The 23,033-nt window shown below is 33.6% G+C and overlaps 1 protein-coding gene across 1 annotated transcript in view; it reads left to right on the top strand.

Moving 5' to 3' along the window:
* Window positions 1-9,429: 9,429 nt before the first annotated feature.
* Window positions 9,430-23,033, top strand: part of Ube3a (ubiquitin protein ligase E3A) — a 51,707-nt gene continuing 38,103 nt past the window's right edge. The window contains exons 1-2 of the mRNA XM_072534553.1: window positions 9,430-9,704; window positions 9,903-10,080. Coding sequence (XP_072390654.1) covers window positions 9,661-9,704; window positions 9,903-10,080 — 222 coding nt within the window. The 5' untranslated portion in view covers window positions 9,430-9,660. The remainder of the gene's footprint in view (window positions 9,705-9,902; window positions 10,081-23,033) is intronic.

Below are 23,033 nucleotides of genomic sequence, written 5' to 3'. Positions count from 1 at the left end.
ACACCCCGTCGCTAGCCGCCTGTATAACTTGGATATTACGAACAGTGGAGTTGAGTTATAGCTGTCATATATGTTAGTGGCAAAATCTCGCTAGCCCATTTAGCTAAAATCTCTAGCACGCGAAATATTCGCTTCGTTTATTAAAAACTTATATTTGTAACTAAGTAGTTCGCATCGCATTATTCTTTATAAATATTAAATCAGTAATTGATAGTAATTAGTGTTCCCCAAAACCACAGTTTTAATTTAAATAGTTTCATTTAAACCAGCAGTGGGTCCAGTAGTTCGCTTTTAACATGGAAACGACATTCCGCTAAGAAATTATACTTGTAATTAAATATAATAGTAAAATTAGTCGCAGTGAAAAGTGTAGTGAAATATCCTACGACACAGTGTTACCGGACAGCTATCAAAAATTGCCATTTAATCCTAGCATTAAATATAAGTTAGTGTTTAATCTATTTTTCATTGCAGCCTAGACTGGTGGTCCTTCGATTCTTCTCTTTACTTTACTCTTGAATCAGACATACGACTCAATCGATAGAGAAAAACTATATGAAGCGATATATCAGTTAAAAATACCTACTAAACTTATTAAGTTAGTGGAAGTGACCTAAAAGAAACATTAAATAAAGTGATCCTGAAAGGAAGGTTATCAGAGACTTTCACGGTAAGGAAGCGATTAAGACAAGGAGCTCCACAATTTTATTATTTAACCTTATTCTAGAAGCTATTCTACGATAAAGTGGTATAGAGAAAGATGGTATCATATACTACAAGCGACAAGTTATCGCTATTTCAGACGATATTGCATTGATTCAAAATTAGAACTCATAAGAATATTAAAAAAAATTTAGTTTAACAGTAATCATAACGACGGAATTAAATAAATTGAAAAAGAACGAATGAAGTGGACATTTTAGTTAATTTTCAGTTACTCAGAGTTAAACTCTGAGATGTGTATATTTGCAGACTACATAGTATTAATTGCGGAAATAGCAGAAAAACTGAAATACAACTTAGAAAAATGGAACCTAGAAGCAAGCAAATACAACTTAAACGTAAACAAAGAGAAGACTCAGATAATGAAAATATCAAGGAAACAAGAGACGGAAGATCAAATAGAAGTAATCATAGACCAACAAAAAATAATACAGACAAATTCATACAAATACTTAGGAACAGTAATCAACAACAAAGAAGACATCGAGAACGATCTTAACAACAGAATGGAAAACTATTCCAAGCAATAGAGGATTCTATAGGAATAGGATTCTATAGAGGAAGTATATAGACCTACAGTGACATATGGAGCAGAAAATTGAATATTAAACAAAAGACATCAGAGCAGAATTCAGGCAGCAGAGATAAAATACCTCAGAAGAACGACCTGAGTAAAAAGAACTGATAGAATCAGAAATGAAGAAATAAGAGAAAGACTCAAAATCAAACCGATACTCGACCCAATCAAGGAGAAAAAATTGGCATGGTTCGGACATCTAACCCGGATGGACAATAATAGAAAAGTTAAAAAAGTGTGGGACGCCAAACCAATAGGGAAGAACAGAGAAGCAACACAGATGGTATCCAATAGGAAGGAATGGAGAAAGTTGGTTAAGAGCTAGGACACCTCTGATGATAGTAAAATATTGGGGGGAAAGGTACAAATGGGTCTACTGATTAAGTAAAGTAAGTAAGTTATCAGTGACAGTGACAAACATTCAGTTAATAAATTATGTAAATAAACTTAGTGATAAAGCTACCAACTTAATAGACAGTGATAAAGAAGACAAATTTCATGACACGAGTGAAAATTTATCTTGTGATTGTGGAAGACTTGAGATAGATTATGACGCTATTAAAAAATAACTTGAAATCGTAAGTAGACTTTCTTACCAACTTGAAAAAAGAACTCAAGAACAAGAAGATTTAATATTATTGTTAAAACTACAAAACACTAATTCAATTTTGCAACATGTACCGCCATCTACCAGTAAAATATTAGATTATATTAAAACATCAACAACTAATACAAATTCTAGAAAAAGTAAATATAAAATAAACGAGCAAAAAATTGTGTCGGCTAGTGAACCTGAACAAAAACCTACTGAACAAAATATTGGTTCCAATACAAAACCGGTAGAAGATTCCGAAAGGAATTCCCCGACACAAAATAAAATAAATAAATACAACACACCGATTTTCGGTAGCAAAGTTTCTTCTAGTTCTCCCTCGACGGGGGCATCTGCACGTTTCTCGTGTCGGTGCCGATATGAATTCAAATGATTTGAAGGATTTTTTTTTTAAGAAACGGCGCCTGAAATATGTTTTGATTGTGAGGAATGGAATAGATCTGATAAGCAATTATCTTATAAAGTGTCCTTCCCTTTAGAAAATCTAGACAATGTATACAACCCATTTATATGGCCCAGTGGATCTGTCGTAAGAAGATTCAAATTCATTAAAAATTTTCGGCAACTGACTGCAGTCAGCAGACAATTCATAACTTTGACTGCAGCTACAGATGTGCATGCAGCAGAGACACGGGAAGAAAAATCCTTTGTAATCAAAGAGATAGGGACTTTATAAATCTGTAGTGGAAATGCAGCAGTCCACACAAATGGAAACAATCTAGATCGAGACGTAGGAAGTTTAGAAGTTCTTGAAAAACTAATTCATATTTTGAATAGCGAAAGCCTGGTGAGTATGTTCCATGTTAATGTTCAATGTTTAGCAAATAAAGTACAAATTTATAAATGATAGATTTATTTTTGTTGGAATTTACCTTCGATGTTGTTTGCTTCTCAGAGCACTGGTAGCAGAGTAAAACAGATCTCCGATACATAAACATCGATGGGTATTTACTTGCTATCAGTTTCTGTAGGAAAAATAAAAAGAACTGTGGAACTGTAATAAATGTTAAAAATACTTTAAAATTCGAAACTATTAACTGTGATAAATTTAAGAATAGAACAAGAACAAACATCTGAATTTGTGTTGAATAAACAACCGAAACACTGCTGTATTGGCAGTGTATAAATCAAGTAAATGTAACGATTTTAAGTCTTTTTTACAAATTTCGAAAATTTATTAGGTTCCAGTATGAGGCCAAATTTAAAAGTAATAGTTCTGGGAGATTTTAATATTAATTTTATTGCGAAAACGGCAAATACTAGTAAGCTAACTTCTATAGTATTATCATTTGGAATAAAACAAACAATCCATGACTATACTAGAATTACTGATACATTTGCCACTTGTATAGACTATGTTATGACAAATGTTGAAGAAGATCAGTTTCGGGCAAATGTTCTTTAACCTTGTTTCTCTGATTATCGCGGCCAGTATATCAGTATAAGCTTAACATCAATTTAGCAAAAGTCAAGTGTTTGCACTAGAGCCTTTACGCAGAAGGATATTTTAAAAATGCGGAACTTTTTATCCGTGTTAGACCGGAACATTTTTAATGATAATCTTGATGTAAAAAGCCTAGCAACGTTTCTAATAGATAATTATCATCTTGCAGTATCGCAATATTTTCCACTAAAAAACTTGTTATCAAAGGCCGAAGATGTCCGGTGAACTGGTTCAATGACAATTTAAAAAATATGAGAAATAATTTGCAAACATATAAAATACATGCTGATTCTACTAAAAACCCAGTACATTACAGCGAGTATAAAAGATATAAAAATCATTAAAATTCTGAGTTGAAAACAACGAAAAAGCTGGCATATGATCAATTGATATTAACTTCAAAGAGTAGATCCAAGACCTGTTGGAAGGTAATTGACTATGAGCAAAATAAAAAAAACGGTTTACATAATTCAACAACCAATATATCTTGTGACTCTTTCAATAACTTTTTTGTTCAAATTGCTGATAATATTATAAATTTCCTTCCAAATACAGCAGATGACACAATTTTAAACTATCAAAAATTTCCAGTTACATCGAATTCATTTTTTCTGTCTCCAACCAATCCACAAGAAGTATCCGCAGTTATAAAAACGTTAAAAAATTAAAAAAATTTTATTAAAAATCCTTTATAAAATGTATAAAATTTAAAAGAGCCAATCGGGCTATATCACAAAACGTTTTCGGAAGCCATGTTCCATCATCAGTGCACTAGGTGAGTATACATGTATTGAGCCACTAAATATGTGGGTAAAAACCCGTTAAAATTTGTTTTTTAAATTTAGTTTACATTATATTGTAATAAATTCTAAGATGTTAAAGTTACCAGTGGATTTGGTAACATGGCGACGTATGATTCCACGTGAAGTTGCTGGTCCTGAGACCATATGTCTACGAGGACCTGATGAAAGCAACAGTTGCTTTTTAAATCACCTCTTTTTTTCCCATAAACTTTTCTGAGACTCCAAATACTCGATCTGGTGGAAGATAGCTATGACCTATGACCACCGTTTTTACTTTTTTTGGTGCACGTTTAGAAAGCCAGAAACAAGCCATGGCCACGACTATTGAATTTTTGTTCTGGCCTCCACATCCATCACTCACTAATGGCCCAGTAGTAATAGGGCTTTCCATTTCTGTTGTTTTGAGTGTATCAAGAACAAATGTAGGATGTCACATTATCTGGAGTCAGTTTACTTTTAGAATTCCCTTTGACCACAGTGAAGTTGTAAAGATAGATTTACCTACTATAGTAAGTGGCTTGATCTGGTAATTTGGGCAAGAGTAGATTTTTTTGACAATCAAAACTAAAAATCAAGATTTTTGAGTCAGCGCATTTTATTTATTCAAAAAAAGTCTTAGCACTAACTTATGAACACGTTTTTCAGTCATGAGCTCTTGTTTTTCGTTACCTTGCTGTGCGTGTTTTAATCGTTCATCTAACTGTAGAGTGTAGACAAGTAGAGCAAACGTCTAGCCTAGGGGATCCGAAGACATGACGAAAGTCATGTGATGCGCCCTAGGCACTGTGATTGGTCGAATTGGAGAATGTTAATTTTGCTGCAAATCATGTGTTGGATAATGTGACTTATCTTTCAGAACTTCGTTTTCAGTAAGGTTTTTCGATATCTATTAAAATGTGAGTTTTGGTTCAAAATATTATCACGGTCCGATTCGCCTTTAAAAGACGAATTCATTGATATACACAACTGAAAATATGAAAATTTGGAGAATTTGAATTTTGCATCTACACAATTCAATTATTATATAAACTAAAAAAAATTAAACTGACTTTCGCGTTTCCCCTATCCCTACGAGGGGGTTTTTAGGAGGAAGCCAATAGGAGTGCTAAACTTTTATGCATCTTTTTTGGGGTCCCAAAATTGACATTCTCAGCAAAATTCAGCTTGTTCATCTGATTTGTTCTTGTTCACATTGATATTTTAGTGACACTCTTGAACCAAATTTATAGTTCAGGCGTATTACCCAAATAGTGGTTAACATCTATTTTAATTTGTCTCCCTAAAAAGAAAAACGCAAGAGAATGCAGCGATTACCGCACCATTAGCTTAATGTCTTATATGCTAAAGTTACTACTTAAAGTCATCCATAACCGAATATATCACAAACTGGACATAGACGTTAATGATACACAATTTGGTTTTCGCAAAGGCGTAGGAACACGTGAAGCTCTTTTTTCACTTAATATACTAATACAAAGATGCGTGGACGTCAATCAAGATATAATAAAGCATTCAATATACTATAATAAAGCATTCAATAAAGTACGACATAAACAATTAATGAATGTCCTGAAATCAAAGAAGATTGACTACAACGACCTCAGGATCATATCAAATTTATACTATAAACAGCGAGCAAAAGTACGTGTTAACGAACAGCTGTCAGAAGAAATTGAATTGTCGCCAATTATTTTTAATGCCTACTCCAAAGAGGTCCTGAAAAAAGCTCTTGAGGGTGAAACAGCTGGAATAAAGGTAAATGGAGTTCCCATTAACAATATTAGATGTGCGGACGACACTGTGATCTTAGCCGAAAACATTGAAGATCTTCAGAGACTGGTGACCAGAATAGCGGAGTATGGAAAAGAACAGGGTCTAACAATGAACGTTAAGAAGACGAAATTTATGTGAATATCGAAAACTAAAAGAAATAACGAGAATCTTCTAATAAACGGAACCAACGACGAACAAGAGGACACATAATATGCATACCTGGGAACAATGATTAACTTCACAAATGATGAAATGATTACAATCAGGAGATCAAAATAAGAATAGAAAAGGCTAGAGCAAATTTCAACAAAATGAGAAGAGTGCTATGTACCAGGGATTTAAAACTGGAACTAAGAGTTAGGTTGGCGAGGTGCTATGTTTTTTCGACTTTATTTTATGGAATGGAATCTTTGACCTTGAATAGGAGCATAAATGAAAAAACTGGAATCATTCGAGCTGTGGGTGTACAGAAGAATTCTGAAAATATCATGGACAGAACACGTCACAAACAAAGAGGTTCTGGGAAGGATGAACAAAGAAATGGAAATTTTAAATACAATAAAAACAAGAAAATTAGAATATCTCGGACATATTACACGTGGAGAGAAATACACATTGCTCCAACTGATTATGCAGAGAAAGGTCCAAGGAAAGAGAAGCATAGGGAGGCGTAGAATGTCATGGTTGCGCAACCTGAGAGTGTGGTACGGATGTACATTAAAAGAACTTTTCAGAGCAGCCGTCTCAAAAGTCCGAATAGCTATGATGATTGCCGACCTCCGCCGCGGAGATGGCACTTGAAGAAGAAGATCTGATTTTTAGAGGTCAAATCTATTACGACTAGACTAACCAGTAATATATTAGATATTAGTCGGTGATGGGGCATTTCTAAAATTGAAAATCGCTTTCGCCAAAATCTAGACTGTCAAAAACACTCTCACCAAAATTTTAATTGTCATTTTCGTAAAATGAATAAAATTTACTTTACATCAAAACATCAAAATGAATTAATTGTTTTACTGGCAAACTCTGTTCAGAACGTTATCCTAAAACAAATTCGAGAATCTAAATATTTTTCTATCATATTAGATTGTACCCCAGATATAACGCACGTAGAACAAATAATAATTGTAGTAAGATGTGTTTCAACTTCAACACCAGTTCAGATATTTGAATACTTCTTGGGCTTTTCTCCTGTAACTGACGTAACTGGACAAGGTTTGTTTGAATTTATAGAAAATAAACTGAATGAATTAAATATAAATATTAATAATTTGCGCGGACAGGGTTACGATAATGGAGCCAATATGTATGGTAAGCACATTGGATTGCAGAAGAAAATCTGAGAAAAATATCCTCGAGCATTTTTTATTCCCTGTTCTGCGCATAGTTTAAATCTGGTGGTGAATGATGCAGTAAAAATAAGTTTTGAGTCAGCGGATTTTTTTAACACTGTACAGGAACTATATGTATTTTTTTCTTCTTCCAATATTAGATAAAACATTTTATTAAAGCACCTTCCAAAATTGACATTAAAAACATTGTCGGACACGCGATGGGAGAGATTTTAGGTTTTAGTTTTTTATGTGTTTATGTTTCTATTCACGGTTTATTTTAATTAAATGGACGTTTAAATTAGGATATTAGGATATACATATTCTGGACGTAGGATCATGGTAATTAAATTAGGATAAAGGACGTTTAAATTAGGATATTAGGATGGGATATTAGGATATACATTAGGATAATATATGGACGTTGGATCATGGAGATTAGCCTATATGTTCAAGTAAGTATTTATCTATTTATAAATTATTATTGTTATATTATGCATCTTCTGCACATTTCTTTAATAGTATGTATGTCTAAAGTGTTGGAAGGGGGGCGGCAAATATTAAGTTGCACTCGGGCGGCGAATACCTTAGCGGCGGCCCTGAATACCACTAAAAAACCACATGCCAGATCAGGAAAGGCTTCAGTAATTACTCTAACACCCTACAAAGAAGAATTAGAGCAAAGTTTGCAAAAAAAAAGCAAAAAAACTAGTACCCCAGCTAAACTTTGCAAACGTATTTGCTCCAGAAAAAAACAGTTCAACAAAAGGTGTTAGATCAAAAAAAAAAAAAACAGCAACGCCCGAAGAAGAATTAACAGATGAAGGCGTAGGTCAACCTTCTACATCAAAATGCAAAACATCAAGAAGGAAGCGGAAAGTTTCTTCGAGTTCAAGCTCAGATAGCAGTGAAGACTTTCCATTAGCTGATTCATCGTCCAACGAAAGTGGAGAAAACGACGCGGAATGTTTATTTTGCACCGGCAAATTTTCCGACGATAGATATGGCGAACGATGGGCAAAGTGTTACAAATGTGGCAGGTGGGCAGATGAAGACTGTGGAGAAATAAAGTCCAGCACATTTATTTGCCTTTTCTCGAAGGAAAGGGCTTTTTTTGAATAGTATCTCAAATTAAGGTACCTGTTTCAAGTTTAGATACCTGGCTATCCCAAATTAGGGCACCGCATATTTTTAACATTAAATGTCGCAAAAAAAATTAAATGTGTTTTTTAAAAATTAAAAATATATGTTTTATTCGCTTTATTTTTTTTTTGTTGTGTTCTAGAAACATTAAATTTAAGTTTTTGAAATAAATGTTTTAAAAACTTTTGAATATTCTGTTTTATATTTGTTTTTCAAAAAAAAATGTCTCAAATTTGGTGCCTTTCCTCTACTTGTATATGATCTACAGTGCTGTAACCTTTAGATCCTGATTTAAAATGTTTTATACTTTGGTCATTGAATAAGAGTATTACAGTTTTGAAGCATCTTTTGTGTAAATAGGTTTAGGATAGGGTTTGACAAGTGCTGTCGACCGTCTTTTGAAGGGGATGTTCTTGCAATTCCCATCCTCTTCGTTTGTCAACATAAATGTTTAGATACCTGGGTCTCCATCCGAGACCTAGCTCTATTTCCGCAGCACACTAGCGCGGAGGTGAAGTTGGTCTTTATGGAGTTGAGTAAGAGCATACCTTAATCTAGATATTAAAGTAGTAATCTCCATAGTCCATCTCTTCTTAAGAATAATAACTATTCTGAATAATAAGGACATGGCATATGAAAGAAAATAGCTCTCAATTCGCAAGAATATATAGATACGAAAAAGAGCTATCTGGGTTAAGTGAACCGAAAAGCGCATGTTAGTTAAATTAATTATAGACGACTAATAGATGGCAAAAATATACCATCGCGCAGCAAATTGAATGTATAATGAATTAATGAATACGATCGAGAGGCGATCATAAGAAGAATATTCACTATGCCCAATACTTAATGGGATTATAAATGACTATTTTTTTTAATAGAATCAAAAGATTTTAATACTTGTACCTGAAAATGTAATAGTAAACAACAAAGTCTGTGATTTGATTTAGGTATACAATTTAAAATTACCGCTGCTTGTTAATTCAAAAATAACTAGATCTGTCACTTCATACCTTTCAGTGGTGTGTTGCCAACGTAATAGGTAGAATTAAAAAATCAACATTACACACCATAAAATATTTTTAAAAAAACCTTATAGTCAGGAATAAAAACATCAAGAAAGCAATAAAATAGTGAAGCTACTTTATTACATTTTAACCAATGCTTACAATACCGCTTGAATGATCTTTTGTGAATGTTTTTGGTACATATTTTATTTTTTAGTTTAACCAAACACAGAAACGAATTCTATGAACTCTTCAGATAAAATAACTGACCCAGACGAAGCTTCCAGGTAATAATATTATTAACAGATCAGCTTAAAGGTGTTTTGTTGCAGGATCTTTCTAAAAATATTGATTAACTGTTGGTGCATTTAGGTTATGTTTGTTATGTCAATCTTGAATGTCATCACAATATTTCCTTTCTTTGTTTGGGGTTTTAGGGGGTGAATTTAAATGGTTACGTGAATAATTTTTGAAAATAATTTTAGGAATAACCCAGAAGCATCGTCGAGTAACTTAAACAACGAAAAAACTTCTACTGACAATAAGGACGAAGTTATGAAACGAGCTGCTGCAAAGAAACTTATTGAGAGATACTTCTACCAACTTACTGATGGCTGTGGAAATCCTCATTGTGACAATCGCTACTGCGCTTCTAGTGGGGAAGTAAGTTATCACCTATATTAATCATTTCTTAAATAAGTTTCACAGGAAAAATAGTTCTGTTGACAAGGTCAGTAAGGCACCTTCGAACTATTAATTCAACCAAATTAACTATCGATTTAAGTGTTTGTATTCGAATAATATTCTAGGAGTGATTATATGTAAATGTTTGGGTAATATTCTATCATCCTGCCAACCTTTGTAATGTTTATGTAGAGTCAAAAATATAAAACATATAAAACTATCCCTTATTCACTAGTAGTGGTATTATTTACATATATATTCTTAACTAAATTATTGAAAGCTTCATCACAAGCTTCCTTTGCATTTGTAGTAGTTTTCTTAAATTATTTCAGTTCCATTTTCCAAGTTCCATTGAGTGTCTTCAGTCAAATGATAATAATTTCATTGGATATTTATTTTTTAATTATGTGCCGATGTTGTAAATTATCAAGCCAGTTGGTAGCTTCATTTTGTTGTTAGTATGAAATTTAATAATATTTCCCACTTAGTGGTAGTAATTTGATTGGATATTTGTTTTTCAATTACATTAATGATGATCTAGTGACCCCTCATACCAGTTGTCATCTTTAAGGGGTGGACACACCTTTCATGCAGTTGTCCGATCTGATAATGTCATCTAGCTGAACAGCTGTATGTTAGGGGAATCTACTGTGTCTTATGAATGCTGCAGGCCACATCTGTCAGTCACATGAACAATCCTAATCCCACCCTTCTCTGTTGTTGTCTCTGATGATACACCTACAATGCAGACTATTTGTATTCTCTCTGGGGATTACTAGTCATTTGGTGTTTTCTTTTGTTCAGTATTATTTTCTTAAAACTGAGATTACAATACCATGATAATAAATTACTTTTTGCTTTTTATTTACTTAAATTTTTAAAATTAGTTAATTCAAATGTAAAGAATTTTATATCGACGAACTTACAAAATAAAAATGTTAAAAAAATGTTTCAAAAGCAGAATATTATAAGTATAAAGTCTAAACTAATAAGTATATTATTTAATACAGTTCCAAAATAATAATAATAGTATCTTACCTTCAATAAAGTTTTGTTCGTAGCTCGAAAATTTTTCTTTCAATAAAAGTTGCAACTCATTGAACATATACATTGGAATTCTGAAGTATTGAAATCATTTAGTCTCGCCATCCAATAGATGAGGTAAAAGTATAACAAACTCTCCTTCCTCTTGTCCTATTTTCCAAGCACCATGTACTCAAAATTTACTTTCACTGCTCCATATCAACTAAATATAATTAGATCTTCTTCTTCCAAACAGATAGCCACAAATGATTGCCTTGGAGGAAAATATTACAAGCTGGTCTTCAGTTGCAAACTCAATTAAACAGTCTCTTTGATCATTATGTTCACCTAGCCAACTTTTACAGAAAGTTCGTCCTTTGCAAACTTTGCTATTGAAATTGCAACTTATTAGTACTACTTCGTTTCTCCTAATTCTTTTGAAAATACGAGTCAGGTTGTTATTCATTATAAAATGTCTCAATAATTTCTTTGGGTGTGTCAGCTCTAGGAGCATATACTGGAATCAAGTTGGTTGAAAGTCATACACTAAGCTTACTAAGCATCTATAACGAATTTTTCTTGTATGATTCATATAACCTTAAAGGTGAATATATCCTTTGCTAAAAAACTCTTAAGTTTCTTAAGCAATTGGATTGAATCACCAAGGTTGTCAGATGTTCCAGCAATTTTTTTTTGAATTAAATTGCAACATTAAGTCGTCAAATTTGAATTTTGTATGCATAATCTCCAATAAATTTAAACTTGTTTGATTTTATTTAACTCATTTTTAGTTTAATATGTACTTCATAAAATACTTCTTGAACATTGCATATCTTGTTCAAATGGGAATCCGCCATTATTGTTGGAACAAACAGTTCAATCTGTGTCACAAAATATTTCAACAACATTTTCCTTCATGTGGAAATCACCAATGTCTGTCTAGTTTTATTTTGTAGTGTATTCTGGCATGTATAATTCCAAGCAGAGTTTTCAGGGGGTGTTACAAGACTAATTGGTAGCATTATTTTGAATTCGCCTTCTTTGATAAGCATGTAAATGTTATATTTGCTGGTCCAGACCAATGTATTTGGTCTGGACCAAGATATCTATATCAATAACTTAATTTTATACCAATAACATCTGTTTTAGTAATCTTGGAGACTGCATCTCCACTATGATTGTTCATAGAGGAATTTTGTAGCTGGTCATGGAATAATTCCTCTGTGTATTTCTCTCATCAGCATCATTCTCGTTCTATTTACATGTTTCTTTCTATTTCTAACTGTTTGATTATTAATATTCTCTTATTTTGTTTTATTTCTCCAGCTAATGGTTTGACTTTTTTATGCAAATTGAAGTTGTTATATTTGTTTTGCATGTCTTCTGTTTGCTTACTTTTTCTGAATAATAGGCTTCTTTTATCTCTCTTATTTTTCTTTTGATAATGCTTTTGCATAATGCTTTGATAATATTTCTTTCTCTTAATAATCCTTCATATCAGATCGAGTTGTTCTTAAATTTCCTTCACCTTGACCTATGGAATCTAGACTGTGACACTTATAGAGTTAACAGCCAATAGATTACGAACAACACAGAGGGCTATCAGACGAGCTATGTTAAGAGTTTCTCTGAGAGAACATATACGAAAAGAGGGCATGCGAAACAGGACAAAGGTGCAAGATGCAATTGAAAGAATTACGCTAATGAAATGGAGAATAACGAGAGATGGACGAGGAACATTATACCTTGAAGGCCGCGGGAACACAGTCGTTGTAGTGGAAGACCAAAAACAGTGAAGAGACGACATCAAAGCAAAATTGGGAAGAAACTCACATCAAATAATACAAAACAGAGAAGAGTTGAGAACTCATGGGGAGGCCTTTGTTCAGGACTGGATACAAACAGACTAAAGAAGAAGAAGAGGAGAAGAAGATCTGTTAACCACTTTTCTTTTATATCCTTTACCTTTACTCTTATTTTCTTTGTAGTTCTTTGTATTTTAATTAAAATTTCTCTATATTTCCATTAATGTTAAGATACCTGAAATCATCCACTTATTTTTTTAATTATTTTTCCTGGTTGTAAAGTTTATTTACAACCAGGAAAGTACAACCCTTCTTTTAGTAGTGCTTTTTATATGTATGTTGTATAACTTTCAGTCATAATTTGTGTGATCTTATTCTAATTCTGAAGAATTCAAATAAAATTTTTGTGAGGTGTATTTTAAATCTTGATTTTCTAGCTCATCTATATTTAAACTAGATGATATGAACCTACTGAATAAATAATTTTTTTTATTCTTGGTCAAATTTATCATTTAATGACTGAATCATTCGGTCTACAATTGGATAAAATACAGTTAAAATGCAGAGTTTCACTTATTTTTTTATCATGACTGTAAATACATTTCGGCATTATTATCTAATCTAGTAGAAACTGTATGATTTCCAAAGTGGGATTGTCAATTTTAAGCTTATTACAAGTGCCTTTGAATATAGATGGTTAATACCTTAATTCCTCCAAAGCAAGTGCTAAGTTTGAAACTTCCTCTATAGCTTCATAAATATCTATGTCTGGTGATTGAAGTGATTTGCTAACTTAACTTATCTCCAAACACATAACAAAAATGAAAGGATTCAATTTAATGTATTATCCCTTTACCATGTTAGAAATAGCGAAAAAGGTAGTTAAATTTATACAAATGACATTAGAAATCCTAAGATTTCCTACTTGGCCAAACTAATGGCCTCTGCATATGACGCTCTGATGATAACTAATGAGGTTGAAATACGTATAAGCGGATGGCAGATGCCCTGCATTGAAATTAAATCTAAGACCGTCTTTCTGTTATACAAATGTCTTTGGAGGATTCAAAAGCCACGGTGAGAATAGATCGAGATATGACAGAGGTATTTGATATTGAAAATAGAGTCAGGCAAGGTGATGCCTTATTAACAACACTTTTTAATCCAACTTTGGAAGCTATTATCAGAAAACTAGATATGAACGGCTGTATTAGTACAAGAACCTCTCAAATATGCGCATATGCTGATAATTTTGTGTTAATAAGCTGCAATAGAAGGATATTACGTGAAAAGCCATAGATTTTAAACGGGAAGCCGCTGCATTTGATCTAAATATAAATGAAATAAAAACAAGATATATGGAGTGCGCAAAGTCGAATCCACATGAGAATCTGCAGGTAGACAACCATACCTACGAATATGACGCCACCTTTTCCCACCTAGGCTCAATAATAAATGAGGGCAACAACGCCAGTCAAGAAATACAAGCACTTATTATCTGTAAGAAGTGCTTTTATGCGTACAAAGACTTAATGAAAAGTAAGTTACTGAATCGTGAGACTAAGTTTAGAATTTACAAAACAGTAATTAGACCAGTGGTCACATATGAATGTGAAACGTGGACCCTTTCAACCACTGATGAAAATCAATTGAGAATATTTGTGCGGAAAATATTTGGACCAACCCATTGTAGCGATATTTCAATAAAAGAACTGTGAGCTGGATGAATTAATGCAGAGCGCAGATATCGGGCTGTAAAAGTAATCCAGAGATGGAAACCTCTGAAAACCTCAGAAAATTGGACAATCTTAAAACCATGAACATCAGGCAGTGGCGAAGGAAAGTGTCCGAAAGAGCAGAATGGAAGATCGTTGTTAAGCAGGCCAAGACCCACAAAGGGTTGTAGCGCCATTAGAAGAAGAAGACTATCCCTTAACCTTTATCTCTAACTTTTTCATCAATTGTCTCTTCAATGGCTTCTATAATTAGCTTCAAGCTGATATTTGACCGCAGTAACGGCCTCAGCACGAAAAGCTTAACGTGTTTTGAGATAAAGATTTTAATTTATTATTTGTGATTTTCACAATCTTCAAAAACTTCGTGCCTTTTTGGACTGCCTTCAATATAAGAATAAACCAATTGTATTATACCAAGAAAATCTAAAATCTTTGTATTTTCAAGCGGCTACCAATACTAAATTAAGGCAATGAGCATAGCAATGAACATACAGAATTTTAATATTTTTCTCTTTACATCTTTTCTGTACACTAGTAAAGTTTCCTGACATCGCTAAACCTCCGTCAAAGCATATAGCTTCAACATCCTCCCACGAAACATTCATATCATGCAAAATAGAATTTATAGTTTCAAAAACGGTTTCTCTATCAGTTAAATTTAAACGTTTCAATACTACTAGTCTTTCAACTGGAAACATACTATCTTTAGAAATATATCTAAAAACAATAGCAATGTAGACAGTGGGAATGACATCAGAAGTCTCGTCTCCAATCACAGAAAGTGACTGACCTCTCACTTCCTTCGGAATATCCCTTAGAATTACATTTTTGAGGGAAATATCATTTTGAATGTAGTTGCTTAGATAAGTGCAGTTTTTTCCGGGCCATTGTTGTTAAGCATGCCTTAAATGTCTTCTTCTTCTTTCTATATAGACTTGACTCTGTCTGTTTTCAACGTGCCTCCAGTAAGTTGTCGTTCCATTGTTTTCGTGGTCTTCCACTGATCGTCTTCCTATTGGGGAACCGTCTCTTGCCATCTTTACTACTCTATTTGTTGTCATTCGGCTTATATGATCGTTCCATTCTACTCTTCTATTTCTTTCCCAGTTCTTGATGTTCTCCACCTTGCATCTACGTCGTATATCTGTACTTCTAGCTCCGTTCCATAGTGTCTTACCATCAATTTTTCTAAGTGTTTTTATCCCTGCTGTTTTTAACATCCTTTTTGTCCTCTCTGTGTTAGGTCTTGTTTCAGCTCCAATTTACATCTTATAAATTTGCTGTTGTAACCATGCATTTTGTCCTTTTTGGGGAAATTAACATTTTAAATTTTCTGGCGGTTATAGTTAGTTAGATTTAGAGAGGTGGCGTTTTTGCCTATTCCACTGCGACCTTTTCAGATCTATTGTGGTTCTCTAGTCCTAGATAACATTCTCTAGCCTGACCCTTTTTATAAAGTCTAATAGCTTCGAGACTGTACCTTCCATGTAGCTATTTGCCGGTGGATTTTTTTCTCCTAATGCAAAGAACCGCACATTTGCAAGACTGTCACACTGACATAAAATGTGCTCTGCTGTTTCTTCTTCGAGGTGACAGAATCTGCACAGGTCATCATCTGATAATCCCATCAGCTTCAAGCTTAAAGTGCTCTGTTAGAAGACCTACTATGGCTTTGACTGTTTTTCTGTCTTCACTTATTAGGTCTGCCGGAAATTTTGGCGAATGTTCTGTAATGAACTGTTTCGCCTGTCTTTGTCCTGGTGAATTCCTCCACCATTCCAGAGATTTGTGAGCTACCCACTTCCTTGTAGCCGTTCTTGTTACTGACTTTGCAACGCCGCAGAAGGGTTTCGGTCCAATGAATGGCACTGATGAGCCTTGTTTGGCCATTTCATCTGCTTTTTCATTGCCCTTATGACCCTCGTGCCCCGGTACCTTGGCTACCGTAACCTTGCTACGGTCTCCTAGTTTATTTAGGGCACACACACAATCGCATACTAGCTTAGAATTGATCTCTACAGAATTGAGTGCTTTAAACGCTGCCTGACTATCTGTGAAGATGGCAACTGAACAGAACGTTCTTTCCTCCCTTTCTATTTCTTCCACGTAGTGATGGATTGCCGTTATTTCCGCCTGGAAAACTGTCACATCCTTAGATAGACTTATCGGGAAATGTATCCCTTAATTTGTCCCTACTATGCCGGGTCCCACACCCTCCGATGGTTTAGAACCATCCGTGTACCAGGTAGCAGCAGCTTGTATGGGTACAGCTTTATTCCAGTCTTCCCTGTCTGGTATATTAATTATGAACTTAATGTTAAAGCTATATCTCTTAGCTGTTACATCGATAGGTTGCCCCATTACAATATCGGCTTTTAGCTCCTCGATTAGCTTTCTGTTGTCAGCACCATGCATCTGGCTTATATGTCGCTGATTATGGATTAATCTGTGCATCACTGATCTGGCTTCTCCCTGTATAAAGATATGAAGTGGTGAGAGATTCAGCAGGACTTCCAACGATGCAGTAGGAGTTGTTTTTATGGCCCCCGTAATACACAGACATGCTAGCCTTTGTGTATTACCTAGCAGCCTTATTGCTCCCACTTGCTGCGTCTTTGTCCACCACGTCGCCGGGCCATAGGTTATCATGGGTTACATTAAATTGGTGCAGCACACATTGTAAATCATCTTCACTTTGAGAGGTTAGTATTGCGTCGTCTGCATAGCAGATTATTTTACTACTACTAACCTTTAGTTTTATTATTTCATCCATAATCAGGTTGAACAATAGAGGACTCGGGAGATCTCCCTGTCTTATCCCATTGTCAGCTTCAATAGGGTAGGTTAGTTCTTTTCTGCTTTTACTTTTATTGTATTGTTTTGGTAGATATTTTCGATCGTTTTGATTATTCCTAGAGGTATTTCTCTTGCGTACAGTAAGTGGATAACGTCTTTTAACTTGACCCAGTGAAATGCCTTCTTAAGGTCCACGAAACATAGATATGCCGGTTTTTTGTATTCTAATGATTTCTCTTGCACATGCCTCATTATAAATATAGCGTCGGTGCATGATCTTCCCTACCTAAAACCTTGTTGTTCTTCTGCTAGTGTTATAATTTCATTCAGTTTATTTGTTATCACTTTGATTGTTAATTTTAGTGTTGTGTTTAATAAATGAATTCCTTTGTACTTTTCCAGGTCCGATTTGTCTCCCTTTTTTAAAGAGAGGTATTAGAATGCTTGATCTCCATTCTTGAAGAATTCTGTTTTGTTCTATTATTTTTTGGATTAGTTTTAATAGTTGTTTGGTCAGATCTAGTCCTCCGTACTTTAGGAGTTCGTTCGGTATTCTGTCCTCTCCTGTTGGTTTTCTATTTTTTAATTTCCTTAATGCTTCCTTTACCTCTTCTTCGTCGTCACCTCTGGTGTTGGTAATGTTGCTTAAATGTAAGGTATATTTTTTAAGAAGTTGAGAAACAATTCTTTTCCATTGCTTTCTTCCCTTTTGTCATGACTAAGAAGAGCTTTTCCATCTTTTACCAGAACTGTAATTATATCAATTAGTTGCTTCATATAATATAAATTTTTTGTCGCTGGTTCTCTCTGGCTTTCAGTTCAGCCTCTTTTTCCTTTTGGATTTGAAGGTCTATTTAATATTACTTAAAATGTTCAAAGATTAGTTGTTTCTAGAAGTGAACGATCCAAATTTTTGGGCTCCTCTAAAGTTAGTGTGAGTTCCACGGCACCCGGTGTGGCGACGCCTATGATCGTAATGAGAAAGTGATAATTAATGACAAGCAAACTAAATATTATGATTAGAATTAATACTCCTGTATGAATATTATATCCCTTCCTTCTAAAATTTAGGAGATACTTCCTGCAAAATAACATAATCTACATACATACATATCTATATAAAATAAGTACTATAATAGTTATTATATAGGGAACAACTACTTATTAAGTTTTTTAAAGTAAATTCTAAATATCTTTAAAATGAGTTGTCAACAAATTTAATTAACCTCTTTTATACAGAAATGTATTACTTTTATTTTATTATTTTATTTTATTTATTATACAGAAATATTAAATATCTTATTTTGTTGAAAAATCAAAATGCTCGATCTAATAGTAAAATTGTGCCAAATTCTTTGTTTTGGTATGTTAACCTTGCTGTTGCTGCCTTGATAAAACTGTATTTTTAGCCTGCGCACCTAAATAAAATTAATTGGTTTTCTCCACAGACTGTTTATATAGCTTTCAATTGGTTGTTTATTTATTATATATCTGGTACTAAGATGTTATGATTATTATATTTTGGAAAAGCAAAGGTATTGAACTTTTTATTAATTAACTTTTTAAATTTACATGTAAATTTAATTACAGACAGCTGACAGGGTGTAGAACACCCCAAGTTATAACAATAAGGTGGTACAATAATTAAAAAATCAAACTTTATAATTCTGTTGTTTCTAATAATATATTTGTAGTAATAATTGCAAGAAATTACAAAAAAATTGATAAGGGAGACAAACAGGAATTACTTTTTATACAGTGTGTAAAAGCCAAATGGAATAAATTCATTATTTAGGTTACTGTACATATTTATAAAAAATCCCGAAACACGTCAAATTTAAATTATAACTTGACATTCTTTAACGTGAAAATGCAACCCCTACCTTCAACCCCCTTAGAATGACAGGTACAACCCCCAATTTTTAAAATAGGAAGTATAGGCTTGTGATATATCGTTTGAAAGGTCTTTTCATTCTCCATTCAAAAATGTTGTCGCTTTCAAGTTTATTAAGATTAATTAAGATAAAATAAATTAAAATCATGTTGTTACCGAAATTCGCTACAATACAATCAAAAACTAAAATGTAATGCCAAACGTAATAAAATGTAGAACACGAAAAAGAACTATGAATGTTAATGAAGTAGATGTTCAAAATGTTCACCGCGAACGTCTTGGCAACATCCTAATCGCAAATAAAACTGTCTTCTAACATTATTTAACATAACAGGCGTGATCGACCTAATCGCAAGCGTTATTCGTTCTTTTAAGTCATTTAAATCAGAAGGTTTAGTTTTGTACACATGGCTCTTCACATATCCCCATAAAAAGAAATCTAATAATGTAAGATCAGGTGATCGCGCTGGCCATTCAATCGATCCTCGCCTCCCTATCCACCGATTGGGAAATATTGTATCGAGGTACTGCCGGACATTAAGTTGGTAATGTGGTGGTGCTCCATCCTGCTGAAACCATATCGTATTCGCTGGAACTTGAGGGTTTCCTGGATCAGGATATAAATTTGCCAACGTTAGAATGACATCATTTTGAAGTAGTGCCAAATAATTGTTGCCATTCAAGTTGCCTTCAATGAAAAAGGGACCAATGATATTGTTTCCTACAATCCCTTCCCAAACATTAACCTTTTGAGGGTATTGAGTGTGTTCTTCTCTCATCCAGTGAGATTTTTCCGTGGCCCAGTAGCGGCAATTTTGCCGAATAGCATGACCGTTATGTGAAAAAGTACACTCATCAGAAAACATAACGTTTATTATTTTCTTTTAATATATTTACTATCGATGTATGGCTAGCATTGAATGTAGTGGATTCCTGTCTACTCGATGTATGTGGATTTTCCTGAAACTCAAGCAACACATCTAATTTGAGTTCATCACTCAGTGCATTGGCAGCTGCTTTTTTTATCTACCTTACATGACCAAACTCGCGAAACTGCTTCTCTATTTTACTTATTGTTCCTTGGGATATAGGCGGTAAATTAGGAAATTTCTCATGAAATAGGCGAGTTACTTCCTGTTGTGTTCGGGTGTTATCTCCGTAACCAATCATTTGTAAAACTGTTATTTTATGCATTTCCGTTAATCTAACCTTTTTTCAGAATTGAATTGAATGAACTTTTTACTTAAATTAAAATACTGACAACTTAAATACAACAATTTACTAATGCGTATTAAAATAACGTTGCCACGGAAATTCTTTAAAGTTTTTTAATGGTTACCATCTAAAAACCACATTGCTATGGTTTTTGTTCACTTTCTCATTATCAAGACCTAAACGGGAAATAAGTTTTGAGTATATTTTAGCGAACTTCGGTAACCACATGATTTTAATTTATTTTATTTTAATTAATCTTAGTAAACTTGAAAGCGACAACATTTTTGAATGGAGAATGAAAAGACCTTTCAAACGATATATCACAAGCCTATACTTCCTATTTTAAAAGTTGGGGGTTGTACCTGTCATTCTAAGGGGGTTGAAGGTAGGGGTTGCATTTTCACGTTAAAGAATTTCAAGTTATAATTTAAATTTGACGTGTTTCGGGATTTTTTATAAATATGTACAGTAACCTAAATAATGAATTTATTCCATTTGGCTTTTACACATTGTATAAAAGATTGTGTGTATTAACTTTTTCTTTACTGATAAACAGAATCAAAAATGTCTAGCTTTATCAAAGTATAATTATGTGTGTCCTAACCAAGTTAATTATCGTCAACATAATTGGCTTGACAATCCTTTGTGCATCTGAAAGTGGTCTTCTACATCATCAATCCATCTTCTACCTACCTATCTACATCCTTTGAGAATGTCAATCTATTCGTCTACTCATTATCTGACATCCTAGCAATGTGTCCAGTCCATCCTAGTCTCTGCACTTTAATAAATTTCACGATATCTGGATCTGTGTATAGCTGGTATAATTCAAAGTTATATCTTTTCATTTACGGCCCCAAAAATCTTTCAAAGAATTTTTCTCTCAAAGATACCAAGTAGTCTCTTGTCGTTTTGGGATAAAGTCCATGTTAAGCCCTATATATCAAAACCGGTTTTATCAAGGTCTTGAAAATGTTGAGCTTTACTACACGTTTTAGATTTTTTTTCTAAATTCTAATTCGTCGCTTGTCGTGTTTGTTATGTTTATTAGCGATCGAAGATACGTGAATTCTTTGACTTGCTCAAAACTATAGTTGTTAATTTTGATTCTCTGTTAAACATTTTGAGGGTTTTTAGCAACCAACATATATATGGTTTCATTCAATCTAATATTTATCTACATGACTGCTTTTCCGAAGCAATATTAAAGGGAAGGCACGCCAGCGGGTGTCCCTTTCTTATACCATTATTAATAGCAAAGAACGTAGAGTTTTCTCCTTGAATTATAACGCACGAACTTACATTTTTCACTATTAACAAAACGTAGAAATAGATTCTGCGAAGAATCGGCGAGATCTTTACTATGTTTAAATTCAAATAAAGTGTTTGAATAATATGATTCATGTATCACTTGATTTAATTTTATTGTTATTATATAGTATTATATAAGCATTATATCAGTATTATATAAGTATTGTATAGTTTAATGTAATCTCTGTGTATAACAAAGGCAATTACATTTCATATTTAAAACTTGAAAATTTAAAAAACGGTCAAACCTTTATTGCATTGTAACTTAGAGTTTTTGCAAAATAATTTTTAAATTAAAAGAAATCCTTTTAATTTGAAATTAAAATTTTGTTACCTTCTATCATTTTCATAATGTCTATCAGTTTATAAATACTTTACAAAAGAATAAAACAATTTCTAAAATTTTCGAGATTCGTGGTTTTCGAGAATCTCGAGTCCAACATTTTGCCTCGTCTTGAAACTTAATACTAAAGTCTTCGTCTCGATCTCGTCTTGAATTCGAGACGGTACTACACGAGATTATCGAAGTCTCGAATCTTGCCGGTATCCCTAGTCATCTCAATTCGCTGATTACCAATAGATCTACATATTTTCATTTCTTGAATTGTGTTGTCAAGTTTTCCAGTCCCAAATACACTTTTGACATTCCATGATTTCTCCACTAGATGTTTCCCCTCTTCTGCCGTATCATGGCCACCGCTTTCGATGTTTAGTAATGTCTTGCAATTGAATCGTGAATTCCATGGTGATTTTCCTCAATGAGCTTTTAATGCAGTGGTTTTATTTTGTCGTTTGCATTCTTTTGTCGTTGATCATTTGTTGTTTAATTTGATTTAATCTCCATCCCAGGACAAACGAGCGCCCTGCCACTTATCAGCTCATCATTGTAAACACATCCTTGGAAAATAAAGATCATTATAAAGTCATTAGGAGAAGCGAATCAGTTTTAATCCCCATTGTCCACGCAAAGCAAACTCTTTGTCGATTTGGATACTGGCCATTAGACCAAAAACTTTGAAAGCTCAGTTCTATTTCATTTTCGCAAGCGGATGAAAGTACCTACATCATGGAGCGGTTGCCAGTATCTATCGTGAATTTCAAACAGGATTTGACTCTAGTGTGCAAGTAAAACGTGTGGTGTTAAATGTATTG

Source organism: Diabrotica undecimpunctata, chromosome 6 (genome assembly GCF_040954645.1).
Source record: "Diabrotica undecimpunctata isolate CICGRU chromosome 6, icDiaUnde3, whole genome shotgun sequence".
Classification (NCBI taxonomy): domain Eukaryota; kingdom Metazoa; phylum Arthropoda; class Insecta; order Coleoptera; family Chrysomelidae; genus Diabrotica; species Diabrotica undecimpunctata.
This window is presented reverse-complemented; position numbering and strand designations above follow the sequence as displayed.